At 39.3% G+C, this 25,806-nt stretch overlaps 1 protein-coding gene across 1 annotated transcript in view; it reads right to left on the bottom strand.

The window, feature by feature from the left end:
* Positions 1-25,806, bottom strand: part of sh3rf1 (SH3 domain containing ring finger 1) — a 49,561-nt gene that overhangs the window by 16,020 nt on the left and 7,735 nt on the right. The window contains exons 3-5 of the mRNA XM_079583685.1: positions 4,427-4,702; positions 3,865-3,960; positions 1,077-1,394 (exon numbers count right to left, since the gene is read on the bottom strand). Coding sequence (XP_079439811.1) covers positions 1,077-1,394; positions 3,865-3,960; positions 4,427-4,702 — 690 coding nt within the window. The remainder of the gene's footprint in view (positions 1-1,076; positions 1,395-3,864; positions 3,961-4,426; positions 4,703-25,806) is intronic.

Genomic DNA, 25,806 nt, shown 5'->3' with positions numbered 1-25,806 from the left:
TATCGGTCGACCACTAATTGAGTTATTTACATATTCTGTGAGAACTTATTTACATTACGGTACGTGATGCTTTTTTATGTTGTGTACATTTTGGGACTTTTTTTTATTTTAAAACAAAATAATTCTATCTACAAATTCAGAATTCCAAGGTTGGAATGCAAAAACTTTGAAGTACAGAAGTCCAGTCACACTATAGTAGGGATGGGCAAGATATTAAATATTCACAAAATAATTGTGATTATGATGTTGCTTTATATAACCACAATAATAATAAACACCTTTTTATTTGGACATTAAGATCCTCAAAGATCGTTTCAGCTTGTGTTTATTGACCTTTACTACATTTAGTTTTTTTTCTGTTTTTAGTTCTTACATTAAATATGAAATGAAATAATAGTTTCTCTGGGGAAATAAAATGAATCATGTTAGAGTAAGTATATACACTTCTTAAACTGAAAGTTTTTAAAGAAATTAATACTTTCATTCAGCAAGGTCACATTAAATTGATCAAAAATCTATTTCAAATAAATGCTGTTCACGGTTTCCACAACAATATTAAGCAGCATAACGGTTTTAAACATTGATAATCATAAGAAATGGTTTCTGAGCACCAAATCGGCATTATAATGATTTCTGAAGGATCATGTGACTCTGAAGACTGGAGTAATGATGCTGAAAATTCAGCTTTGCTATTACAGGAATAATGTGTGTGTGTGTGTGTGTGTGTGTGTGTGTGTGTGTGTGTGTGTGCGCGCATGTGAACTTATCAGGCTGTGTAACCATGGCCACAGCTGAGAAGCTCATCCTCAGTGAGAGATGATGCCCTTACCTCCACTCACTTATGAGTACTAATCTATATATAACATGGAGAGAGGAAGAGTGGATGAGGAACAGAACATTTAGAGGTCAGCCACCGTGATGCTGAAATAATAATCGTGCTTTCTCATTATCTTCCTCTCCTTTCTATCCTACACATCCATCCTCTGTTTCCCTATCACCAAATCTCTCCATCCATCATGAGGCTATATGATGGTTTGATATGCTGCATGGGTGTCAATCCATCCATCATCTCTCACCTGTGAAGGTGCGCTGGAGGACAGGCCTCCGCTGAGCTCTCCGATCCGGGCCGCTGCTGTGGGGTTGGAGGAGCTGATCAGAACCGGCCCGCTGATCTCCATGGAGTGTCTCTGAGGTGGAGGGGCCAGGCAAGGCTTATGGGACATAGTTAGGGAGGTGAAGGAGTGTCGCTTCTTACTATTCTTCTTCTCCCCAGTAGCTTTCTGGGAGCCGTTGGCTTGTGGGCCTGAGGAAGAGGACGATGGCCCTTCACTGGAGTCTCCTCCACCATCAGATGGCTTGTCCAGTTCTATGAGCTGTCGAGCTGCACTGTTAAACTGAAAGTAGAAGAGAGAGTACACATAAATAACACTTTACTGCACATGCTATTATTATTGTCTATTATCTAACTTTGGCCTATTGGAAACGTTGAGAGCCAGATTCAACCAACAGTGCCCGTATGAGCAGCAAGGCTCAAAATGTCACATAAATGAACTGCCAGGCCACAGTTCTCACACTTTTTTATATGTAAATTAACGAGGAGTTGTAGAGAATGAAAGAAACAGGAGTACACAGAAAGGTACAACTAAGAAAGGACAGAGATTGTGATGAATCTTTAAAGTCGGCATGAAACAGAAGTTGCTATAGTCTTTTCTTCCCTATTGTGACATATATCCAAGTAAAAACCAAGAATGTAAACCGGGATTGGATTTTGTCCTTCAGGAATTCGTAGGAAGTCCCTACAAAGTACTTAAAGTGGGCTTTATGTAATAAATTAACCCTTTTGTTTAACCTTTTGATCTTAAAATCGATCCGATCCATGACTCAAAAACCGCAATATCTGAACCGTGAGTTTTGTGATCTGTTGCACCACTAGTAAAAAGCGATGGAAAAGTTCAAAGACTCGTTGGTGAGCAGTATGTGGGGTGGTGGGTGTGATGTGATGGGACTGCAGGCCATGTCTGATTTCATGTGAAACTGAAATCAAAGGAATACGAGCAGAGAGTCTCCAGCTAATGACAGAGCAACACACATTGCCCCGAGAAACTCACTCTCTGCACAAATGAGAGAAGCCAATCAGACCACTCATATGAAGAACCCTACACTCTGAATTCAGCTGATCTAGGTCACAAGGGTTGATTGAACGCTGCTATAGATAGTGAATACAGGTGTAGAGTGCTTAGTGCATTCTTGGAATTTATTCATTTATTCAAACATCATCTGATTTGTAAAAGTATTCATAAATGAAACCATATGAGATAGGTACATTGGCGAGAAATTAGACCTCATGCTCAAGGCTTACAGTAAAATGCTTGAAATGAGTTTCATAGGCAAATATAAATTGTGCCTACAAATGAATTTCTTTACTAAACTAAATTTTTTATAAAAAACTAAATTGAAATTCATGAGTTTGACTGCCTAGAGAAGGAGAAACAGTCGATAAGTGTCCAGCATACAAGCCAACTTCAAAACTATTTAAAAAGCATTCCAGGATGCACCTCAAAGTTAGTTCAGAAAATGACCAGTGTGTGCAGAGCTGTAATCTAAGCAAAGGATAGTGACAAAAAAAGCTACAATAATGATAATTAAAAGTTAATATAATAATAATATAAAACATTTGATTTTAAGTAAATATAATTACATGTTGGGTCACTTCTAAAAAATGAAAATAATAATAAATAATAATGAATTGACTAGTAGAGCAAATTATATTAGACCCAAAGGCTACAGCAAATCCTAGAATTAAAAACAATACAGGGCTGCAACTTATGATTCACCAAGCATGAATGGTAATATAATGTAATAACTTCAAGATCAGCTCATCAAAACTTAGTGCTGACCTTGCCAACTCAGGCAGACATTAAACTCTGTCTGCATATATGACGGCCACTAAGAGACGCATGCCTGATTCCATTTCAAAGTCACTTTGAAAACAAATTTACGGTGGCAGGTGACATGGGAACAGAAAAACCTTTTCCCCCTTTTACTCTATTTCAAGTACCAACCTGAGTGAATGTCACTTTTGATGTCACTGGTATCAGAGATTACTTTCTCAAAAGCATTCACTTGGAAAAAGTGTGGTTTAGTGAAAATTGGCAAGGCTTTTGTGTAAGCTCGAAGCCTCCGCCCCTCTTTTCCCTTGTCCTCTCGCTCTGAGTGAGAGAGATGCAATTCAAGAAGCAACATTCTGACAGAAGCTATTTTTGAATGTCTTTTGATGGTTATTTTTTCCCACAGGTTAGACACGTGGCTGGCATAGCTCACGCTAGCTTTGCCAGGGTTCATAAAGGTTTTTGTCTATGTTTATGGGACTAAAGATGTGAAGTGTTTTGAGAACTGAGATGCTGCCACTTTCAGGAGCACACATGAAGTTGGCCACGATAATTGAGGCTATTCTTGTTTGAGGTTGAGTGATTAAAGAGAGCAGTGTTTTAAGATTGTGCATGTCTGATAAAGAGACACAAAGCGGTTGGTGTTTTGAGATTCAAGTCTGATGAGAATTCAATATGGCTCAAATAATTAGCAACCATTTGAGAGCTCTCTGAGATCTGCATGCTTAAAGAGCTGTGCGTTTCAACAAGAGCAGAAACAAAGAAATGGTGGGGATGAAAAACAGGCCAAATGAACAGGATGTGACAAAAATGGCAACAACTAAAACTTTTGAAAGCAAACTCTTTAAGGGTGGAGAAAAGTTTAAAGGTTTCCAAGACTAAAGCCGTGTTGAAGAGTACAACATCTAAATATAAAACATTAAATGTGAAAATGTCAGGAACCAATGACAGTTTTAAATGCACTGATATGACTCACCTCTACATAAGATATGGGGAAGATGCCAATCTTATCTCCCAGCATGCCTTCCGCCCAGTTCTCATCCACACGACGAATCACAGTAAGAATATCATCCTGAGGGCAGACGGAATAAAACAGGTTCCTTGTTATTCAGCCACAAGCCTTCACAGAAATTTGTTAAAAAGTAAAAAAGAAAAAGTGCAACTCGAAGGCATGAATGAAAGCCAGGCATATGTTTTGTTTTGAACAAAAATCTATCCAAACACAAATTGCTGGAGGTTAACTTGCACACTTGAAGAAAATGTTTCTTATTGTTTCTGCAACATTAAAGCAGAGCTGTTCGTTCACCCTTAAAATTAGTCACTATTTGTTTTCCCTATTGGAACATATAAAAGGAGAAATTCTGAAGAATGCTCATGCCTCTTTTTCTATTCAAAGTAAGAATATCTAATGCATTAACTAATTTGAATGAATTGACTTGTAAAGTGCTACCATATTTCTTTATGAACTTGTGGATGGGTGTGTGCATTTGAATGCGAGAGTAAAGACTAATTTCGAAGTCTTTACAAATGTTCAGCACCTTTGAGAATGGCAAGCAGTCCTTGTCAGCCTCCTTGTCTTTCAGCTCAAAGTCATACAGGGCCTTGCATTGAGGGGGCGGCTGTGGGAGAGGTTTGATGACCTGGACAAAGTTGGTGGGGAAGAATCCATGAACTCCGCCCATCTCTCCATGGTACCAGTTTTCATCCACCTGCCGACGCAGGATGATGATGTCACCCTTGCTGAACTTGAGATCTCCGGGTTCTTTACCATCATAGTTGTATAAGGCCTTGGCACAGGGTAGCTGAGGTACTCCCTGTAGTAAAGAGAAAGACAGGAGGAGGATTACTAAAAGAGAAAGTTCAGGGTATCCTGAAGTAACTTGGATTCATGAATAATGCAAGATCAGCACTCAAAAGCACATTCATTTTTCAAACTCATAGGAGAGGCGAAGGGTGACCATGATAACCACAGCCAGCTTTCATAGAGCGTGACCATGTGACGAGTGGAGGAGTGTAAAGAGAAAACAGGGATTCTATAATAAACCCTTTGCAGCAAGTTTTTTTAAAACATATACACTGCCATCTTTGGAGCCTTTCACACACTATCCTTAACATTGACATCTGCAATATGAAAAGAAATAAAGAACCACATATATAGTCTTTGCTCAGCTATACACAAAGTCAAAATGCTAACATAAGCTCAATGATAGCTTTTGTGCTGTATAAGAGTGATAAGTCTGTCTGGCTTCTCTTTCAGCCTGACCTTGTTGCCTTGTCTCTCTGTTTGACTGTGCCGGGCTGCTTTTTCTGTCTTCCTTGCACCGTTCGTGTTGCTTAACTTACTGACTGCCTCCTTGTCTGACAATCCCAAAATACCCTGGGATATGCCAATGGATTCAAAATGTTGTGGGGCAAGCCCATTTATCAATGTGTGTGGAGTTTTATGGTGCAGAACCAGTCGTCTGGAACCGGTCAAAGCTCCTTTCAAGCCTGACAATGATCCACAGCCAGAAAGAGGGAGGAGGCAGGCGTAGTCCTGCTCAACTGAATGAGCCCTTTTCAGGCAAACTGTTCAAGAGAGAGGCCCTCTGTCCAAGAGAACCCCCTTCAACCAGCCAGCATAAAGCGCAATGGGCTTCCTCCACTGTAGCATGCATCTCCTGCCCATAGTGAGGAGAATGATAATCACAACACCAATAACAAAGAGAATCAGAAAATAACCATGAAAGACAAAGGTATTGGAAAGGGAGGAAAGAAAAAAAGGAAGGACGGACAGACGGACAACAGTGTAGGCAGATAGGCAAGAGGGAAGTAAGGGAGGAAGAATGGAAGAAAGGTAATTAGGAATGCAGGGAGATAGGAGGAAGGACGTTGGTTAGGCAGGTAGACAGGAAGGGAGGTAAGCAAGCAGATGGAAGGAAGGAAGGAAGGAAGGAAGGAAGGAAGGAAGGAAGGAAGGAAGGAAGGAAGGAAGGAAGGAAGGAAGGAAGGAAGGAAGGAAGGAAGGAAAGGATGGACAGAAAAGGAGATGGTATGCAGGTGGGTAGGTACTTCGGTGGGTAGGAATACAGGAACAATTGTAAAAAGGAAGGAAGGAAGGAAGGAAGAAAGGAAGGAAGGAAGGAAGGAAGGAAGGAAGGAAGGAAGGAAGGAAGGAAAGAAGGAAGGAAGGAATGAAGGAAGGATCCTTCAGTAAAAAAAGTGGGTCAGTAAAAAGTTATTTAGGAGGGAAGGAAACCAGGCAAGGTAAGCAGGCAGGCAGGAAGAAATGAGGGTACGTAGAAAGGCAGATTGAGAAAGAAAGAAAGAAAGAAAGAAAGAAAGAAAGAAAGAAAGAAAGAAAGAAAGAAAGAAAGAAAGAAAGAAAGAAACAAAGAAACAAAGAAACAAAGAGAGAGAGACTGATGCGGTACTTTCAGCCCAGAGCAGGATCAGACAGTGACTAAGCAGCACTCACCACAGAGAGGACAGACGGTCAAGCCAGACACCGAGACAACTAACTAGAGGGCAAACTGACCTTTCAAAAAACCACATCCTTTCTTCAAACTTAAAAAACAAACCAAAAAGGAAATAAAGATTAAACTAAGAAATGTTATTTGCTCACAATTCTATGTAATTTGGGCCGACAGCTTTATTTGATGTAATGTAACTCTGTGCCAAAATCCACTGACTCGAACAACACAGAAATCAAAGCTCCATTCGTCCGTGCACCTCTGTGCACTCTTCAAACCCCTTCTGCTGGCCTCTCTCAAAGGCAGCTGTCAGCAGATCTACAGATTTACCCACTTTGCACGCTTAGAGCATGAAACAGACAGAAAGAGTGAGAAAAGAGGAAAGACATTAAAGAACAAGGGATACGATGGAAGGAAAAGAGACAAAAAGGGTAGGACGGTAAGAAGGAAATGGAGGAAAAGAGAAAGTTTGATCAAAGAATTTTAGGATGGCCGGTGTGCTTTTCCTGTCTAAGCCTTGCGTGTGAAAACGAAGGGGACTAGAGATTGCTTGAACTGGACTGACATTAAAGAACATTCAGGCTTTTATCCAGTCCAAACAGAGCACTGAAGGTGCGCGTGTGTACGCTTGCCCGTTTGTTAAAGTTACATGAATCTCAAAGCTCTATTAAAAAAATTGTGCCCACTTGCAGTCTTTGAGGTTTTCTGATCTCAAGACTCATTCTGGTCCAAGAACTCTTACACGAGACAGGAGGGATAAACACCAGTCTGTCTCACTGAAGATATAAAGAACACGATCAGAACAACAGGATATTATAAAACTAATGCAACACAGCTCAGAGTCCAGTGGACCTGAAATTATTGTGCTAAACTTCTCTCACTGCAGGGAAAAACAACAACACCTTTAAAGTGCTGAAGTAAATGAGATTATAATGTACATAAGATACCTAAAAATACCTAGTAACAAGATAAAAACCTTTGGTGGTTCTCAGAGGGCAGGCATGCTGATTTCATCCTCTCTAATTGACAATTACAAGTGATTTTTCATTTAGCAGATGCTTTACAGTGACTTACAGTTTTCACCACGAAGGGGGGTCATTCCCTCATGAATGGAAACTCGCATTGCATTTTGCAAAACTATTTCATTGCACCAATAAAATTGGTAGAAGTTGTCATGCTTTCACTAGTGGGTATTCCTTTAGGTTTTTTTTACATATTGGACTTCGTATGCTATTCGTACATATGGTCCAATCGTTTTCAAATTAGATGATAAATTAGTGGACAAAATCGTGCAGTGTGAACTTGGCTTAATCTTGTCAAAGATTTCCAAGACTAAGCTGTTACTGAAAAATTGAGATGAATCAACAACTATTTGGACTATGAATTGAATCTAAAGTGCCATAAGATTCCCACCCCTTCTTATCACTGTTAAATGTCTAGCTCAAGGGCAAAATGGTAACCATTCTCAGGTCATTTTACGTGGGGTTTGATTCTATAACCTTTGGGTTGCTAGCACAGATATTTAACCACTCCCCAATGAAAAGGATGGATAAAGTAGATCTGGAAAACAAAGCACGTCTACATCACAATATGTCTAAATACATGTTCTAACCACTAGGAAATGACTCCAAGTCTTTTTCAGGTAATGCTATTGGTAGTGATACATTTAATAAAAAACAGAGCAAAAAAACTAAATGAACAAGGGATCTGTTCTTTAGATTTCATCACACAATTTGTCTGGCAGCGATGTTTGACGTTTCTTAGTGGAGTGTAACCTGCCTATAATTTGTCAATGTGTGACAGCTAGATGTGCCTAATAGACCACTAATGAGAAATGTGTAATCCAATACTAATGAGCTCTCCAAGTCAACAAGCCATCAATCACTATTAAGACTCCAATATCCACAAACATCCCGACTGTCTCTAAATCACTGTTAGAGGCAATCTAATGTCATACCATACAGCCTTTTAGCTCACTTAGTGAAGACTTTTTCTAGCCACTCCCGTATTCCTCGTTCATTCACTTTCAATTCACACCCATTTCATCTGTGACCCATCAGTGTCTGGATCATGTTTTGGACAAGTTGGCAGGGCTCCAGAGTAAAGAAATGACTACAATGAAACAGTTAAGGCCCGTTCACACCAGGAATGAATACTGTAAAGATACCTATAACGATTTTTTAATTAGCATCCACACCAGCTGCCTATATTGTTCTGTTTAAAGGGGTGGTAAAATGCCCTTTTCACAAGATGTAAAATAAATCTCTGATGTCCCCAGAGTGTGTGTGTGCGAAGTTTTAGAATACCCCACAGATATTTTTATATAGCATGTTAAAGTTGTCACTTTTTGAGGGTTTGCAAAAACGCACCATTTTGTGCCTGGCCCTTTAAATGCAAATGAGCTGCTGCAGAGGGCGGGGTTTCAAGAGCTTGTGTGTGTTAGCAGCTGCGATTACTTCACGCAGACACACACTAAAATGACAGAAACTGTTCTGCCTTTTATGTTTAAACGTTTCTTTGTGCCATTATCGTTTGAGATATGGTGTAGACTCCGCTATTCTTTTATATTTAGAGTGATTTTTAGAGCCTAATATAGATTAGGATGTGATTTAAGTTTTTGGTTTTTAGTCTCAAACACCATTATTAATTAAAACAAAACTCTGTTGTGGATATGTACGCATCTTCAATTACAGGTCATCTGAACAACAAATCAGTGAACAGATTGAAGTCTCACAATCATAAAGTATTATCAAAGTAGTGGTTTCCAGTTCATCTGAATCAGGCATAACTGAAAAATTGCGTTTGGTTTTACAATCAGTTGTGAACTCATTAACTGCTCTGACCAATTCAAGAATAAGTCTGATCTGATAATAAACAAGCGAGCTTGCGAATGTTTCATGAATCCTCTTTATGACTGACTCCTTAACAAGAACAGATTCCTAACAATCATTCGTTCATGAATCGACATCGCAGCTGGTGTTGCATTATTTTATTTTAGTCACAGTTGATGATCTATTAAAGTAGTGCTAAGAGTCAATGTTAAAGGCAAAATTACAATGAGAAAGTCATTAAAAAAAGGTTACACTACCTACCAGACAGCCCACACATTAAAATGAATCATTGCGTGTTTGGAGTTATAGAGGGTGCATTAAAATGTGGAAGAAGGGCAGTGCAATGCTTCCCTGATGGTTAAAAAAAAAAAGCTGTTATAGGAGTTTGGGGGGAGGGTGGATAAGGCAGGAGACCATCTGACCCCCATCTACATGTAGATAATTTAGCTTGAGAAATCCCTCAACACTGACAAAGATGACAGGAAAAAGAGGACAACTCCCAAGGGGCAAAAGCAATCAAACCCATCACACAGTGCTTCCCTCATAACCCTAGCACAATCAGATTCACCAAACAGAGATGACGGCGTGCTATTGACAGGAGTTTGTGCTTGTGGCGTCCATGTTGTTTTCATTACGGCTACATTAGCTGAAAACGGGCTGCTAATGGCTCTGTTTATGACCACTGGGAAATGACCTGACCTGTCCCTCATCTGTGTCCTCAGCTAAAAATGGACTCCCACCCACAGCTGCTGCTGAAGCCTCTTACTTTTCACCTCAAGACTAACGGGCATCCCTGCTGAAGCTTTAGTGGATAATTACTTTGTAAAGGATGATAGATCAGGTGTGGAGGATGCTGAGTGGGCGCTTACGACTGAGGGAAGGAGTGAATTGATTGAGTCAATGCAGGGCTGAGGTCTGAATAGCAAAACATCAGGTTTAACCAGGCGAAGGAAACACATATTCATCTCTGCAGCAATGATTTTAGTCTGTCATGAACCCAGTAAGGAGCAAAAGTTCATCAGACTGCAGCAAGACCTTGATGAGGAACGGAAAGAACAGTGTTCATGTTAGATCAGAGAGAGAGGAAAAACAATTAGAGAACTAATCAGGTTAGACATGTACTTGTTGTCCTGTCCTTCTACATTCAACCCTTGACCTTTATATCAAGTAAATGAGCAGTGTTCTCAAATGATCAACATTTAAATGGGGTATAAGGTTTCCATGGCAACATCTGCAGAATACCCACAGTTCTAGCTGTCACTTTCATAGCAAAACACAGAAATGAGAGGTGGGGAGGTGCAGAAGTTTCATGGCAGAATGTTAGAAAACAACATTTGCTTTCACGCACTCTGAGAGGGGAAAATAGCTCATGGAAAACAAATGATATTTAACCCCTTTATGTGCGAACTTAAGATATATCACGGCCCCAGATTATTGTTGTTCAACATTCACTGCACTTTAAAGTTTAAAACATCACACCCTACTTGCTCGGGACAAACTGAGTATCATTAGAACGATTTAAAGACTCCAGCTTCGAAATTTGACCACTGTTTATGATAAAACTGGGTTGCAATGACATTCATTTCTTAATTTATGTCAGGAGGGCAAAATTCATCTGTAATTTTTTACATTTTGAATAGAATATCATCGCACATATGAATTCTCTCACGACAGCTTCGGTTTATTTGTGTTCACATAGGCGCACTAGACTCTTAGTCCAAAGGTGCGCATATTTGGAGTAAATATTGCTTTATCACCACATGTTTGCAAAATATTTTGTCATACAGCATACCATTTCTATTAATTTCACACTGAATTATGCGATTTGAAATTATGCTCACTTAAAATTCAGTTACAAATTCACTGACAGCTCCCGTGGGTGAATTTAAAAATGACATTTATGCATTTTATTGTTTAACTGAACTAATAGTAAAATAAAAATAAACATTTGAAATGTTAGTTATTTAAATTTGTATTTTTTAATGTATTAATAATTGATTCCTTTTTATTTTTAAATCCTACTCCACTAGTTTAACACTGCCTTTTCAACCCTTTAGACAGAAACGCAAAACACACAAATGCAATCTTGTCAACAGCCTTGTTATTTTGATTTTATAGGATGCTGGAAAAAGGGCTGATTGTTTAAATTACTTCTAGTCTTTTTTTATTAGCTTGCGATGTAGCGTATACACAAACATCACACTTTATCGTGACACTGCATGAATGCCTGTGAGATATTATCCCAACACCAATAAACCACAGAACAGAGGAAGAGAGAATCACAAAAACAGGAGGCAAAGTAAAGCTCAGAAAACACATGGGGCTAGCTGTCTGGACCCCAGATGTGCATCTGGACCACGATCACAGATGAAACCGAGCAGAATGGCTTTCTCCTGTTCCCTCTTTCCCAGCACTCTCATTTAACTAATACCTTAGTTACGGCCATGGCCATCCAGTCACACACTTGTGTCTATTTAAGCCATGTGACCATCCCACCAGACGTCCACCTCATAACAACCCACACCTGTTCCACAGTCACCGACCTCCATTAAACCTAGTGCTGTGTTGAAAAAATCGATTCACCAATTCTGAATCGATTTTCATATTAATTTCTAAAGATCGATCCGTAACTCAGAGGATCGATTTAATAACAGGCCTACATTTTCCTCATAAACACACCGAGACATGGCGACCGGCGGCGCTGCTAATGCGGTTTCTCTGAATCCACTTGTTGACAAGAGAGGAGGAAAGAGCCGTTCATAGCGCGTTTTTTGCGCGTGCAAATTCGTTTTCTAGGCGCGCCTCTGTTCATGGTTGCATAGCAACGACAGACGCAAAGGGAAAGCACGCGCTTGTGGAGAGGAGAAAGCGGTGCAAACTGCGCTCTCCATGATGACGAGGAAGTATCATCAAATAATTAATTGATTTCTAGCCCTTGCATTAGCTTTACTACTAGATATATTCATTGAGATGAGAAATAAAAAGCCGCCCTGTACAGCTATGATCCGCTGTTCGGCCGAGCTTTCCATGTTGTTACGGAAAGACCGCTGGTTTTTGTCACATGACCTGTTGAGATGCATTGAAGTGCTTCTCACTGAATTTGCACGCTCATAAAACGCGATATGTGAACAGCCCCTAAAGTGGTATCGTGTGCGGTTGTATCTAGTTTAAAAGGCCTTCTAAATATGAACGCAGTTTTGGATTAAATAAAAGGACAGTCAAGTCAAATAAAACACGTTTTATCTCCTGTTTAGTTGGTAACACTACATTAAGATACCATTCATTAACATTAATGCCTTATCTAACATCAATACATTGAGTGAACAATACATTTTTACAACATTAATGTATGTTTGTGAATGTTATTTAATACAAAAACTTGATTGTTCATGAACAAAAACTTTTGATTTTAAAAATATAAGATTGGATCAGATCGGATCGAATCGAATCGAATCGAATAATGATAATCGATTCAAGATCTTGAGAATCGGAATCGAATCGATTCTTGAAATTTGAATCGATACCCAGCACTAATTAAACCTCTGCATTTCACCTGGGAACCGGACTACACTTTAGGGGCTCATGGGAATCACGGCCATTACAACTCGATTGAGTCAATCTGCCACAAAACGGTGTGCAAAGTCTCATGGGAGTTGGAGTCCTTTCATGAGATCAAAGCTGCCCGACCTAAATGTGTGGACAAATGAACCATGAAACAGGCATGTGTAAAGCTAAATTTCAAACTAGAAGCAGAAGCTTAGTTAAGAGGAAAAGAAAAGCCTTTTTCATTGAGTAAAACACTAAACATATGGGAGTACAGAGGAGATGTTGCCGAAGCGGAGACTTTTCGGTAAGCTACAGATTAGTCATCAAAAAGAAACTGTTTTAACATGGAGGGGGTCTGAGCTTTATAGTGGAATTATGGAAAAGTAGCATGTGGTTTTCATGAAGCTTGTGTGTAATTGTGTGTATTTGTAACTAACTTGCTGGAAAAATAAAGTAAATGTGTGCTGCTATTTTGCATGTGGACAATTTTTCTCTCACTGTGGGTGTGTGTGTGTACACTTGCCTGACCTCACTTACTACAGTAAAGACAGGTGGTTTGGGGTGTGCTGAGGGTCACGGATTGTTTCTCTTAACACTGCATGGGTAGGATAACACAACCCTCAATCTACAGCACTGGGGAAAACTACTATTTAGCATTCAGTTTTAACCTCACCACATCATCTTTATTCATCAACTCATATACCTCAAAGAAAACCACTGGCCAATCGTATTTCCGCTTTCAGACCCCAGTGTTCCAGACTGCCTTTTCCCCCCACACAATTTCAATTGAACCCAGCTTGATTTACACCCTTAAAAGGATCATACACATAACTGTCTGTCAAACGCAACATCAGAGCATTTTCTATCATGTAAATAGGCCTATCCTTATTCGAGGCAATATCAGTTTTTTACATTGAAAGTTAATACTTTTATTCAGCGAGGATCAAAATTACAAAGTATTTTGACTTCAAATAATATATTAAAATTATTTCTTAAGGATCATGTGACACTAAAGACTGAAGTAATGATGCTGAAAATTCAGCTTTGCCATCAAGGTTTAATATAATAAAACAGAAAATGGTTATTTTCAATTGTAATACTATTTCACTACATTACTGTTTTTACTATTTAGTCAAATAAATGCAGCCTTGGTGATGAGCATCAGAGATGTCTTTCAAAACCTTAAACAATCTTATCAACCTACCGTTAAAAACACAAGAATCTCATAAATGCTCACAATTATATAAAATGGTGAACTCCTTCAGGAGCAGTGACTTGGGAAATTTAAGGACCATATGGCAGAGGGACATTGGTGAAGAAATTGACTCTAAAAATGGTCGAGCATTATGGTGGGGTTAGGGTATGGTAAATATATAAAAAGCAAGGGGGAAGTTCATTCAATATAAGATTCTCCACAGATACTACCACACTCCGGTAAGACTCTTCAGGATGAAACTGATGAAAGATCATTTATGTTGGTAATGCCAGCTGGAAACCGGTAAATTTTTACACTGTATAATGGGAATGCAGTCTTGTTAAACCATTCTGGAAACAAGTTATGGATGTTTTAAGTTCAAAATACCTAATGTTTCAAAACGTGTATTTTCTGTTATTATGGTATGTATTACAATGGCTAGTGGGATTATTTTGAGACACTGGAAGACAATGAAAGCCCCAGAATTGAAAGAGTGGGCCAGTGCAATGATAGCAACTTATGAATCTATGCTAGCAGAGTAAACGATGTTAGAGAGGAGGGGTTGTCTCCTTGGGAAGAGTTCTGGACACATATTAGGCCTACAGTAAGGTCTCAAAATGAATAGATAACAACTTTGTGTTTTGTCTTGTACTGTATTTTATTTCATGATCAAAATGTGCATGTAACCCTGTTTGAATTTTTTTTTTTTACTAATCAACCCTAAACTTTTGAACGACAGAATTCCTAAAGGTAACATTTTTGAAAAAGCATATAATGTATAGACTCATATTACCGGATGTTTGTAGCCTGTTTTGAACCTTTCACTCATGAACCCGAGCAATAATATCCAACAATAACCAACACGCCACACTACCGCATTGCCTATAACCGCCGTCTTCTGCAGTCTCGGAGTATTCTGTATCTCTCAACTGCTATTTTTTTCATTTTTTTGTTCCATCTCCTTCTCTGTATCTTTCTCTCTCTTTACTTAGCTGACAACACTTCTGGTTTTTATGCACACTCTCTCTCTCTACCGCAGCATGAAGCCGTTACAAATGCAGAAATAATGACGAAGCGGTGTGCTTGAAAGTCTGTGAAACACTTAATGTGAAGATGCGTGTGTGAATGTGTGTGTGCACATTAGTGACAAGACAGACTGAGTGAAAAGAGGCAAAGTAATTAGCACTGGAGAGTGCATTCTTTTCTCTCCTTCCCCTCCCACCAATCTTTCTCAAAACCAATGCTTTTGGTGCAGACCAGAGTCTCTTTGGGTTGGTGTGAAAATTGCCTGAAAAGGTGGTCTGAGCTCTGAGGTACTGTACATTTTGCAGTTGGAATGAATGCAATTGTTGGTAAAATGCTACTGATGACGTATAATTTGCATCTTCCATGCTCCTGGTCACACTTATACTAGAAGCACATTCTTCAAAGCTGTTTATCTCTGAATAAATTGTCTTCGGAGAGCAGCTTGCATTTTTCGCATCTCTTGCATCCGCGGCAGTGCTGCTTTGTGCATGTAAAGTTTTGCCGGTAAATCCAATGCGACAAAAACATGAATAAAACAACTTCTCAGTTCCAAGTAGTCAGGACTAAGCAATCAAACTAAATGTGAAAAAAAACTCCGATATTTTTCCACCTGTGCTCCCTTTTTCCATCTATTCCTGCCAGTTCTCCTATTCCATGCAATTCATCTCTCCTTCTTATACAGCTCAACCCTCAGAGACGCAAACCCCCTCTCTATCTCTCACATGTCAAATCTCTCACCTAACTGTCAAGGCTTCATTTCATTGGCTGGTTTATTGGGCCCAGAATGCAATGCTCTGCAAGCTACAGATATAGCTTGGCGTTCAGAGCTATCAGAGGAAGTAAAAAAGAAGGAAAGAGTGAAAACAGTGGGCTGGTTGCAATGGTGACAGGAAAAGGTCTAATGTAATTTGGTGTGTGATCAGAGGGGGAGAAGCCTGAAAGAATGAGACTAATGAGGTTAGCGTGGCAAACTTTATTAAAGCGCTAAACACACACTTGCACTTTAGTGACGCTGAAGCGGTTCCAACCCGAGTTCCCCAGGCCTGATTAGCACAATATTCAGAGCCGATTCCTGCAGTTTCACACACACCCACAGAGCTGCCTCTCTAATCCACTTCATAGTGTTACAGTCACACAACCATCAGCACTTATCACACATCAGCTGAGATAGAGATAGAGAGAGGGGAAGAACGGCATAATAGAGTCAAAGACAAAAAGCTAAAGAATGAGCAAAACAAAAAAGAATTGAAAGGATTGCAGAGAAAGAGAAAAAGCTTAAGAAAAAGCAAAAAAGAAAGTGAGCACAAGCAAGAACAAGAGTAAAAGAAAAAAAGAAATAGCAAAAATTAAAAGGCACAAGAGAAAAATGAACCAAAAATAAAAGAAATGGCACAAGAAAGACCAAAAGAGAGAGAAAGAAAAAGAGAGCAAATGTGGATATGAATCAAACGACATAGAAAAAGAGAGTGCAAGAAAGCAAAAAGTTAAAAAAAAATTGGTAAAGGAAAGGGGAAGGCACAAAAGAAAGACTTAAAGACAGCAAAAAAAGAAAAGAAAAATGAGCACAATGAAGGGAAACAAGAAAGAAAAAAGGATAATAAAAAAGTAGGCTAAAATGAATAAGAGCAAGAAAGAGCAAAAGAGTGTGAAAAAGGAGAAAGCAGGATAGGAGTATAGGAAGAAAACTAAACCTAACAAATGAAGCATAAAGGAAGTTAAGGAAACATCACTCGAGGGACAAATGCAGATGAACTGAGATGTGGAGCCCACCGAGGACCTCATCTGAACTTTCACAGCAGACAGAGCCGCAGAAGAGCGTGTGACACAAAACAGAGTCGCAGGAAAACTCCTCCACACATCACAGCCAACCACAAGACCAGAGAGAGGTGAAGCAACATCAATCTCACACACCAGAAGATCCTAGAAGGAGATCTGGGAGCAATATCTGTTGATTAATACTAGAACTCAAAAATATTCTGCATGATTATGGAAAAATGCAAGTATTAGGCTTATTATTATTATTTATAAAACACATAGCCTCTTCAGAATTAATAAACATATGGAATATTATTGTAATATTTTGTTTTTGACGAACCCCTTTGACCTAAAATATTTATTTGAAGTAACCCCGAGATTTTAAGTGTTTATAATGTTTTATGAAAAAGTATGTTAATTTTTTTTAATTAAATTTATCTAGACGTAATTTGGGTGTGTTATGCCTTTATATACACACAGGACCATATAGAGAGCAGAGACAGAAAGCAAAATGGGAGAAAGAGCCAGGATTCAATCTCGGGTCTCCGAAGCTCAAATATGTGTTATATGTCAGAGCACTGACCAAAAGGCTGTCGTCTCTGACTACATTTTTAAGATGCTCCTTCCTTTCTGCAGTTCCTTCACAAAGAACCCACAAAGTTTTGGGAAAACCTGCCCAAAAGAACGTCCATCCTGAAAGGAAGCAGATTTGAGGAGGAGGAAGGGAATGTTTGGACACACACAACCACTGAAACTTCTCAACTATGTGCAGCTTAATCTTTCGGGTATGGGGTCAAAGGTCAGACCCAAAAGAGCCCATCAATCAACATGAGGCAGAAGACCTGTCAATCAATCACCTTTACCCATCAGCATCAAGACTGAGGGAGCGTCTCCATTTCAATACTGAACAACTCCTCGAATAGAGCTATTATTATGGATCATTCATTTTAAAATGCTGATCAAGGCCAATACAGACACACAAACTGTGTGATTAAGCAAATCAGATTCATCTGATAACAGCCTTGAGACCACACACAGTGACGTGTAGATTTGTGAGTGTGGTTCAGTCCAGGTGGGCCATCACCTGTGTGAGATTTACTACAAAACAGCACCAAAAGAAAACATTACAAACACAAAAACACAGCTGTCAGGAGAGCTCAGGTGTCTCATGAATATGCCACCCATCACACAGACACACACACACATCATGATATATGGATTGGTTAGAGTTTATTGATTGGTGAATAATAACCAGATGTGACTCAGCTGGGAAAGATGCAGATGGCAGCAATAAATGAAAGCATGCAAGTGTGTGTATGTGTGAGGAGCAGATGTTAATATCACCAAATGAAATATTCAAGGGTATTATATCTATGTCTAGTCTCACCTACAGATTGAGATAACCATTTACAATCTGATTGGCTGGTTTAGGAGTAAGAGCACGGAAAACAATCTTGAATGATCCTGATAGTAATGCTTAAAAAAATTAAAATACAAAACAATTCACACAATCTAGGCTATCTTTTAAGGCCTGTTCATTCCAAGGACAATAACTATAAAATGTTAATAGCCTAATCATTGTAACTCTACACCACAGCTATAACAATAAAGACACAGCTAATGAAAGATACAATCATTAACAACCAATCACAATCCAACTGAGCACTTGGTGCCAGATGACAAAACTGCAGCACAAGTTTACAATAAATAGAACGTTATCTTTTGTTGGTAGGGCTACTAACTGGAATAGAATCAAATAAAATCAGAATCAAAACAGGAACTTGTGAATCAGAATGAAATATAATCTAGAAATCTGTATTGATACCCAGTCTCCATGTTTAGTTAAAATTAATTTAAATTTTTAGTTAGAATTAATTTCTCAAATAACTTTGTCCCTAAACATGATGTAAAAACAAAAAACGTTTCCTCAAGTCAGTCAGATGTTGTCTTCCTGACCAAGTGATTCTCAGGCAGAATAAACTGAATGAGGACCAGACCGTGAACAAAAAGTCAGTGCAAAGATAATATCAGTAATTTGCACTTTAATACACCAAAAAAATTAAACACTATTTTCAAGCAAACCATGTCGAAACTGAAACTGCAATTAGTCTAGTTTCAGCTTAAAGACACAAGTAATTCCTGACATTGAAGACACTTAAACACACAGAGAAACTCACACACACCCTTCCCCAAGGGCCCACCGGCGTTCTCCACTAAACATACAGTCTCCATGGTTACGCTTTTAACACCTGATTAGCTCTTTTGATCCCTACCCTGAAATTATGTAACCTCAGGGCAGAGAAATGGACAGTCACACCCAGCAGAGCCACAGCATACACAAACACATCCAAAACACAACAAACCCCAAAACACCTGCCTCCGCCGCAGCATGCTAACACACAAACCTCTGAATACACTCAAAAACTACAGGAACGCACAAGGCTTTTCACAAATAGAGGGCCAAACTGTGAAATACAACTCACATCAGCCTCATTTATTGTTAATACGCACATACACACTCAAACACAAACCATCTGGAGGCCTGTGGGAAACATTACGCTGTTGAGAATGACTTCCTGCTAACGGCTGCGAGAGAAATGAGGGGGGGGAATTTAAAAAAGGCGAAACAGATGAAAAGGCAGAGAACAAGAAAAATAATGGAAGCAAGGGAGTAATGGGTAATAAAAGGAGAGGAGAGAGGGGGAAATGAGCTGATACACTTGCAGAGAGTACAGCGGGATGCAAAAGAGGAGACAAGAGAGAAGGGGGATCTGTGTGCACTGAGATCTCGAAGTACAGCCTTGCCTACAGGGCCTTAATGAAGGGGTTATTCGACACAGGCACGGGTCAGCCAGAGGTTTCCGCGGCAACCATGACATCATCAAAAAGGGCCAGTGTGAGTCAACGCTGCCCGCTCGGCCACAGGGAAGCAAAGGGGCGGGTCAAAGGAATGTCACTTGTATACGTGCCAGGACGCAATAAACAGCATTCCTTGATCCTTGCGTAAAACACCAAGTACCGCCAAAAAAACACAGAGAGGCGAACACAAGCAAACAGACTGCTGAGAGGAGGCAGGGAGAGAGGAAAAGCTTCACACATCAAAAGAGCGGCCCGCAGAGTTTAGATTTTAGGGCTTTTGGGGTTTGAGGAGGTTTCCGCCAAGGAGGTTGCTCTCACGAAACTGTCACTAACGGACAAGCACTTGAGTTGAACGGTCCCAAGCCGTGCGTGTGGGTGTGTGACCGGGTGAAATGTTAACAATTTCTCTTGTAATCTGTAGGGTATGTGGGGCAAAGAGAGAGAAAATGAACTTTGCTCATAGCGATTGTAGTCCAGCACTCAGACAGACGGTTTGGGCTGTGGTGATGATAACAGCTGTTTTTTGTTTTTGTTGTTTAGCATGTCACACTTAATCAATATATAACCAACTAACTATTTTTTGGTAATAAATAACTTTGAAAAAGCTTAATAAACCATTAAACCACTCTTTCAATGCCACGGAAATCGCAAACTTTGACAAACACTGTCTATCATTGTTATTCTCCTTAAGTGGTTATTGTTGACCGGTGGACTCATAAAAATGTGTTAGCGTTAGTCCAGCCAATCAGATCTGAGCTTGCCGTTTTGAGAAATGATGTACATTAAATGGTGTCGTTTATTGTTTCATGTTTAACTTCTTTTATCAGTGACAAAAATGACCAGTGGATTCAATAGACATTGTGTAAATTTGCACAGTAAATAAGAGTGAAAGTATAAATGATTCTAATGGGATGGGATAATCAAAATACATTAATTATTTAAATGTCAAATCTATTAATTGAAATAATAATCCCGATCACAATGTTGAGGGAAATAACTGATAACTGTGAAGTTCTATATGAGAAAGCCATCTGAAGAAGAGACTAAGCCCCGACCCACAAGGCCATTAAACCAAGCACTCGTTCATCAATTAAACTTACAGCCTTCACCATTTTTCCACTCATAACAAGATATTAGATTTAAAATGCGCGCTCTGGGCTAACACAGCAGCTGCTAACGCTTTCTCACTGCCAGATATGGAGATTCATTACATCATTCCTTTATCCAAAGCCGCTTTAGAATCTGATTAAATATTAATACATTTCTGAATGCGTGTATGAGGAGGAAGATCAAAGAGTAGCTTTGAATTGCATTACTGCTCTCTGCCTCCTGCTCCAATGCTGACCCCAGTCACATGACCTCTCACATCTGACCTACGACCCATGAGCCGTTCCTCTTTGTTTCATCTCTGACAACCTAGCTGACCTGCTGGCCACAGAAAGCCGAGTCCCGTCGTCTCAGAACGGGAGGAGAAAGTGATGAGGTTAAACCATCATTATGTTGGCGCACAGTTTCCTGAGTCTCACAGAAGATCAAGACACCGGTGTTTCCTGCGGAGCTCTGTTTTTGCTGAATGTACACTATCATTCAAAAGTTTTTTTTAAAAAAGAAATTAGGCCTAATACTTTGATTCAACAAGGATGTATTAAATTGATCAAAAGTGACAGTAAAGACATTTATAATGTTATAAAAGATTTATATTACAAATAAATAATGCACTTTCTATTTATCAAAGAATCCTTAAAAAACACTTTCCTCAAAAATGTTAAACAGCCCAACTCTATTCAACATTGATAATAATAAGAAATGTTTCTTGAGAAAATCATCATATTAGAATGATTTCTGAAGGATCATGTAACACTGAAGAGTAGATTCTTTCATCACAAGAATAAATTGGATATGTAAAATAATAAAATGTAAATAAAATATATTTTAAAATATATTCAAATAGAAAACAGTTATTGTAGACTGTAATAATATTTCACAGTGTATTGTAACAAAATAACACTTTTGAACGGTAGTTTATAACATATTTTTAAAAATTCAGCAATAAATAAATATTGATTTCTGCTGTTCATCAAATTAAAAAATCATTTTAATATCAAAAGAATATCAAACCACAGTTGTATAAACCTTCTATACAAAACAGGTCTTGTCCATTTCGATACACATGACATGATCAGTAACAGCCACAGATATTAAATGATTAACCATTCAGCGAGATCATACAGTGAGTGATTCATCTGACTGATTCAGCGAGATCATACAGTGAGTGATTCATCTGACTGATTCAGTGAGATCATACAGTGAGTGATTCATCTGACTGATTCAGCGAGATCATACAGTGAGTGATTCATCTGACTGATTCAGCGAGATCATACAGTGAGTGATTCATCTGACTGATTCAGCGAGATCATACAGTGAGTGATTCATCTGACTGATTTAGCCAAGGGGGTAATCCATCCGCCGGAAACTGAAGCCTCCGCGGGCGCCGCCATTGTAGCAGAACTTCACCTGCTGTTAGCATTCCATTGACTCCCATTCATTTTTGCGTCACTTTGACAGCGAATAACTTTACATCTGAGGCGTCCAAAGACTCCATTTGTCCATTATTTATTTCTAAAGAAACTCGACAATGTATAAAAGGCTCCATTACCTTGTACCTTACGTTATGGCCCTGTAGAAGCCGTTTTTGTAAAAATAGGCTAACGATTGCGTCATAACTCACGCGACTCTCTGTCGCACTGTAGAGAAATTACCGTATAGACCGGCGGAGAAGCTCGCAGGCAATCGGGGGAACGTGGAGGCATTAAGTCCGATAAAGTGAAGGGAGTAGCCCACAGAGAGTGATAAAGTTGCTCCTGCTGCTAGCTCATGGACAGCTAATACTCACGCTCTCCGTCTCTGCGAGATTCGGAAGGGAATGATTCAGATTTCTCTCCGCACAGCTACTAGAAGACTGACAGCTGTCAGACACGTTGCTCACGTGTTCAAGCTCAGTTTGAGCCTGCGCAGTTCGCCTGGCGATCAGGAAGTGAGTGCTTCAAATGGGCTTCACTTTTCTCCGTTGAAGTCTATGGGGTCGCTGTGTCCATCTTATATACTGTCTATGGATTTAGCGAGATCATACAGTGAGTGATTCATCTGACTGATTCAGCGAGATCATACAGTGAGTGATTCATCTGACTGATTCAGCGAGATCATACAGTGAGTGATTCATCTGACTGATTCAGTGAGATCATACAGTGAGTGATTCATCTGACTGATTCAGTGAGATCATACAGTGAGTGATTCATCTGACTGATTCAGCGAGATCATACAGTGAGTGATTCATCTGACTGATTCAGCGAGATCATACAGTGAGTGATTCATCTGACTGATTCAGCGAGATCATACAGTGAGTGATTCATCTGACTGATTCAGCGAGATCATACAGTGAGTGATTCATCTGACTGATTCAGCGAGATCATACAGTGAGTGATTCATCTGACTGATTCAGCGAGATCATACAGTGAGTGATTCATCTGACTGATTCAGCGAGATCATACAGTGAGTGATTCATCTGACTGATTCAGCGAGATCATACAGTGAGTGATTCATCTGACTGATTCAGCGAGATCATACAGTGAGTGATTCATCTGACTGATTCAGCAAGATCATACAGTGAGTGATTCATCTGACTGATTCAGCGAGATCATACAGTGAATGATTCATCTGACTGATTCAGTGAGATCATACAGTGAGTGATTCATCTGACTGATTCAGTGAGATCATACAGTGAGTGATTCATCTGACTGATTCAGTGAGATCATACAGTGAGTGATTCATCTGACTGATTCAGTGAGATCATACAGTGAGTGATTCATCTGACTGATTCAGTGAGATCATACAGTGAGTGATTCATCTGACTGATTCAGTGAGATCATACAGTGAGTGATTCATCTGACTGATTCAAATGGTAAGTTTATGAGTTTTTTTTATCAATTCATTAAAGAGCTGTGTGCTACGTGTTTGCATTTGAAGTATTATTTTCAAATGTAAAGACTATAAAATCAGAGATTGCGAGATTCATTCAAACTAATAAGCAATTCAATGAACATTGTGGCTCCTACACAAATTGAACACAAGCCTCTTCTCAAAGTCTGTTCATAAAAAGGTGAACCCCAGGTGGCATCCAGGCAAGTCATTCACAAACACACAAATACATATGCATCACACACACACAATAAAACGGCTTGCGATTAGTCAGCAGACGTCCCTCCGAGTGGCTTTGAGCTCTGCGGTAGGGAGAATCACTAAACCAGCTGACATTCAGCCCTTCACCGTACGTGTCCATTGGCGTGGAGTGAGCTGAGAGGAGCAGGTCTTCTCGCTTTATAATCTATGGGAGCTGAGAGACAGGCACGCTCAGGGGATTGTGGGATTGACAACAGATTGGAGCAAGTGGTGAGAGCGTCAAGAAGATGAGAAATGTGCGACTTTAGGCAAAAGTAACTTTTCAAGTAAGAAAAGCAGACAGCTTATCGCCGTGAGGTGAAGGTAGACATCTATCATAATCTGCCGACAGTTTCAATATTTAAATCATATCGTTACATACATACGTAACATTTAAAAGTTTGAGGTTTAAACGTTTTTTAAAGAAATTATGCATTCAAATGATCAAAAGTGACAGTAAAGAAATGTATACTACAAAACATTTCCATTTCAAATGAATGCTGTTCTTTTTAATCTTAAAAAAAAAAAAAAAAGCAGAAATTGTTTTCAACATTGATATATTATTAATAATAAATATTTCTTGAGCACCAGATCAGCATATTAGAATGATTTCTGAAGGACCATGTGACATTATGGACACCTTTTGTTTCAATCGGAATTAATTCATTCTGATTTATGAATCCGAACGACGCGAACGTAGTGTTTTATGAAAGTGATCGGTTGATGTGTGTGTTTATTTGTCACAAGCTTAAATCGAAATAGATTTTTTCAAGCCCTTCCCGGCTTCTGTTGATGAGAGTACGAAACAAGGACTGGTGGGCAGTTTTCCTGATCCACTTCACAGACGATGAGTGGAAAAGAGACATTTAAAATGACAGTCATTTATGACACTTTCTTCAACAACAATAACAACAGTTTGCTCCACGCATCATATGCCATTTTTATGTAATTGCACATGCGCGGTACTTTCCGGTTTCGGTTTTCAATCCGATCAATTGTTTACATGTTCTTTCGATCCGATTAGAAAAGGTTTAAACCTACGGAAGCCCTGAACCGCAACATAAAAATAAATTAAAAATCAGTAAAAAAAATTTAAAAATGTGGAAAAAAAATGACAATTTTTTTCCAGCATTTTGAGATTAAAGTCTAAATATTTCAAGATTTAAGTCTAAATATTTCGAGAATAAAGTCTAAATATTTCGAGATTAAAGACGAAATATTTCGAGAATACAGTTCCGTAGAAGTTGCGTGTGTGTGCGCATTCATAAAACGCGCGTTAACGCAGCTACTGAATCAGTAATAGTTTCTGAAAATTCAGCTTTGCCATCACAGGAATAACTTACATTTTAAAATATATTTAAATAGAAAACATTTCACAATATTACGGTTTGTACTGTATTTTTTATGAAAATAAATGCAGCCTTGGTGAGCATAATTAGACTTTTTTTCAAAAACATAAAAAATGACTGATCCTTAGTCCTACTCTAGTGTCCTTCTTTCTCTTTCCCACCTATTCAGCCTCTTATTTAAATCTAAAAGACAGCTGTAGGGGTTCGTAGCCTCACGCAGACACACAGTGTATGGTGTGTTCACCCCTTCACTGCCCTGAGTCTGTCAGATCAGAGGTGGCCGCTAACAATAAGCTGTTATGCATTTGTCTGCTAGACCGCACCTCCTGCTATTCTTCAGCTCTGATAGAAATCGGACGGAGAAAGACAAAATCAGAAAGAGAGAGGTGAGAGGGGAGCGGCACCCTTTGCCCACTGGGACTCATGGGTATCAGTGTGTTCTTTGATCTTTCAGCGGCTCATGGAGTCCACCTGCATGTCTCCGCACCCCCCTCTTTTCCCCCTCAGAAACACTTGAACCCACTGGATGGGGTCCAGGGATGGCATGGTTTCAGCTTCAGACAGCAGGCCAACGGACCATCTCACGCAAAAGCATTCACTGTTTGGGACACTTGGGGGTATTTGATCACTTCTTGTGGTTATACTGATCAAATAAGTATCGAATGACTCCCATATCAATTCTGATTCACA

Source organism: Phoxinus phoxinus (genome assembly GCF_949152265.1).
Source record: "Phoxinus phoxinus genome assembly, chromosome: 16".
Taxonomy (NCBI): Eukaryota; Metazoa; Chordata; class Actinopteri; order Cypriniformes; family Leuciscidae; genus Phoxinus; species Phoxinus phoxinus.
The sequence above is the reverse complement of the archived record's forward strand: the minus strand, read 5'-3'. Positions and strand labels throughout refer to the sequence as shown.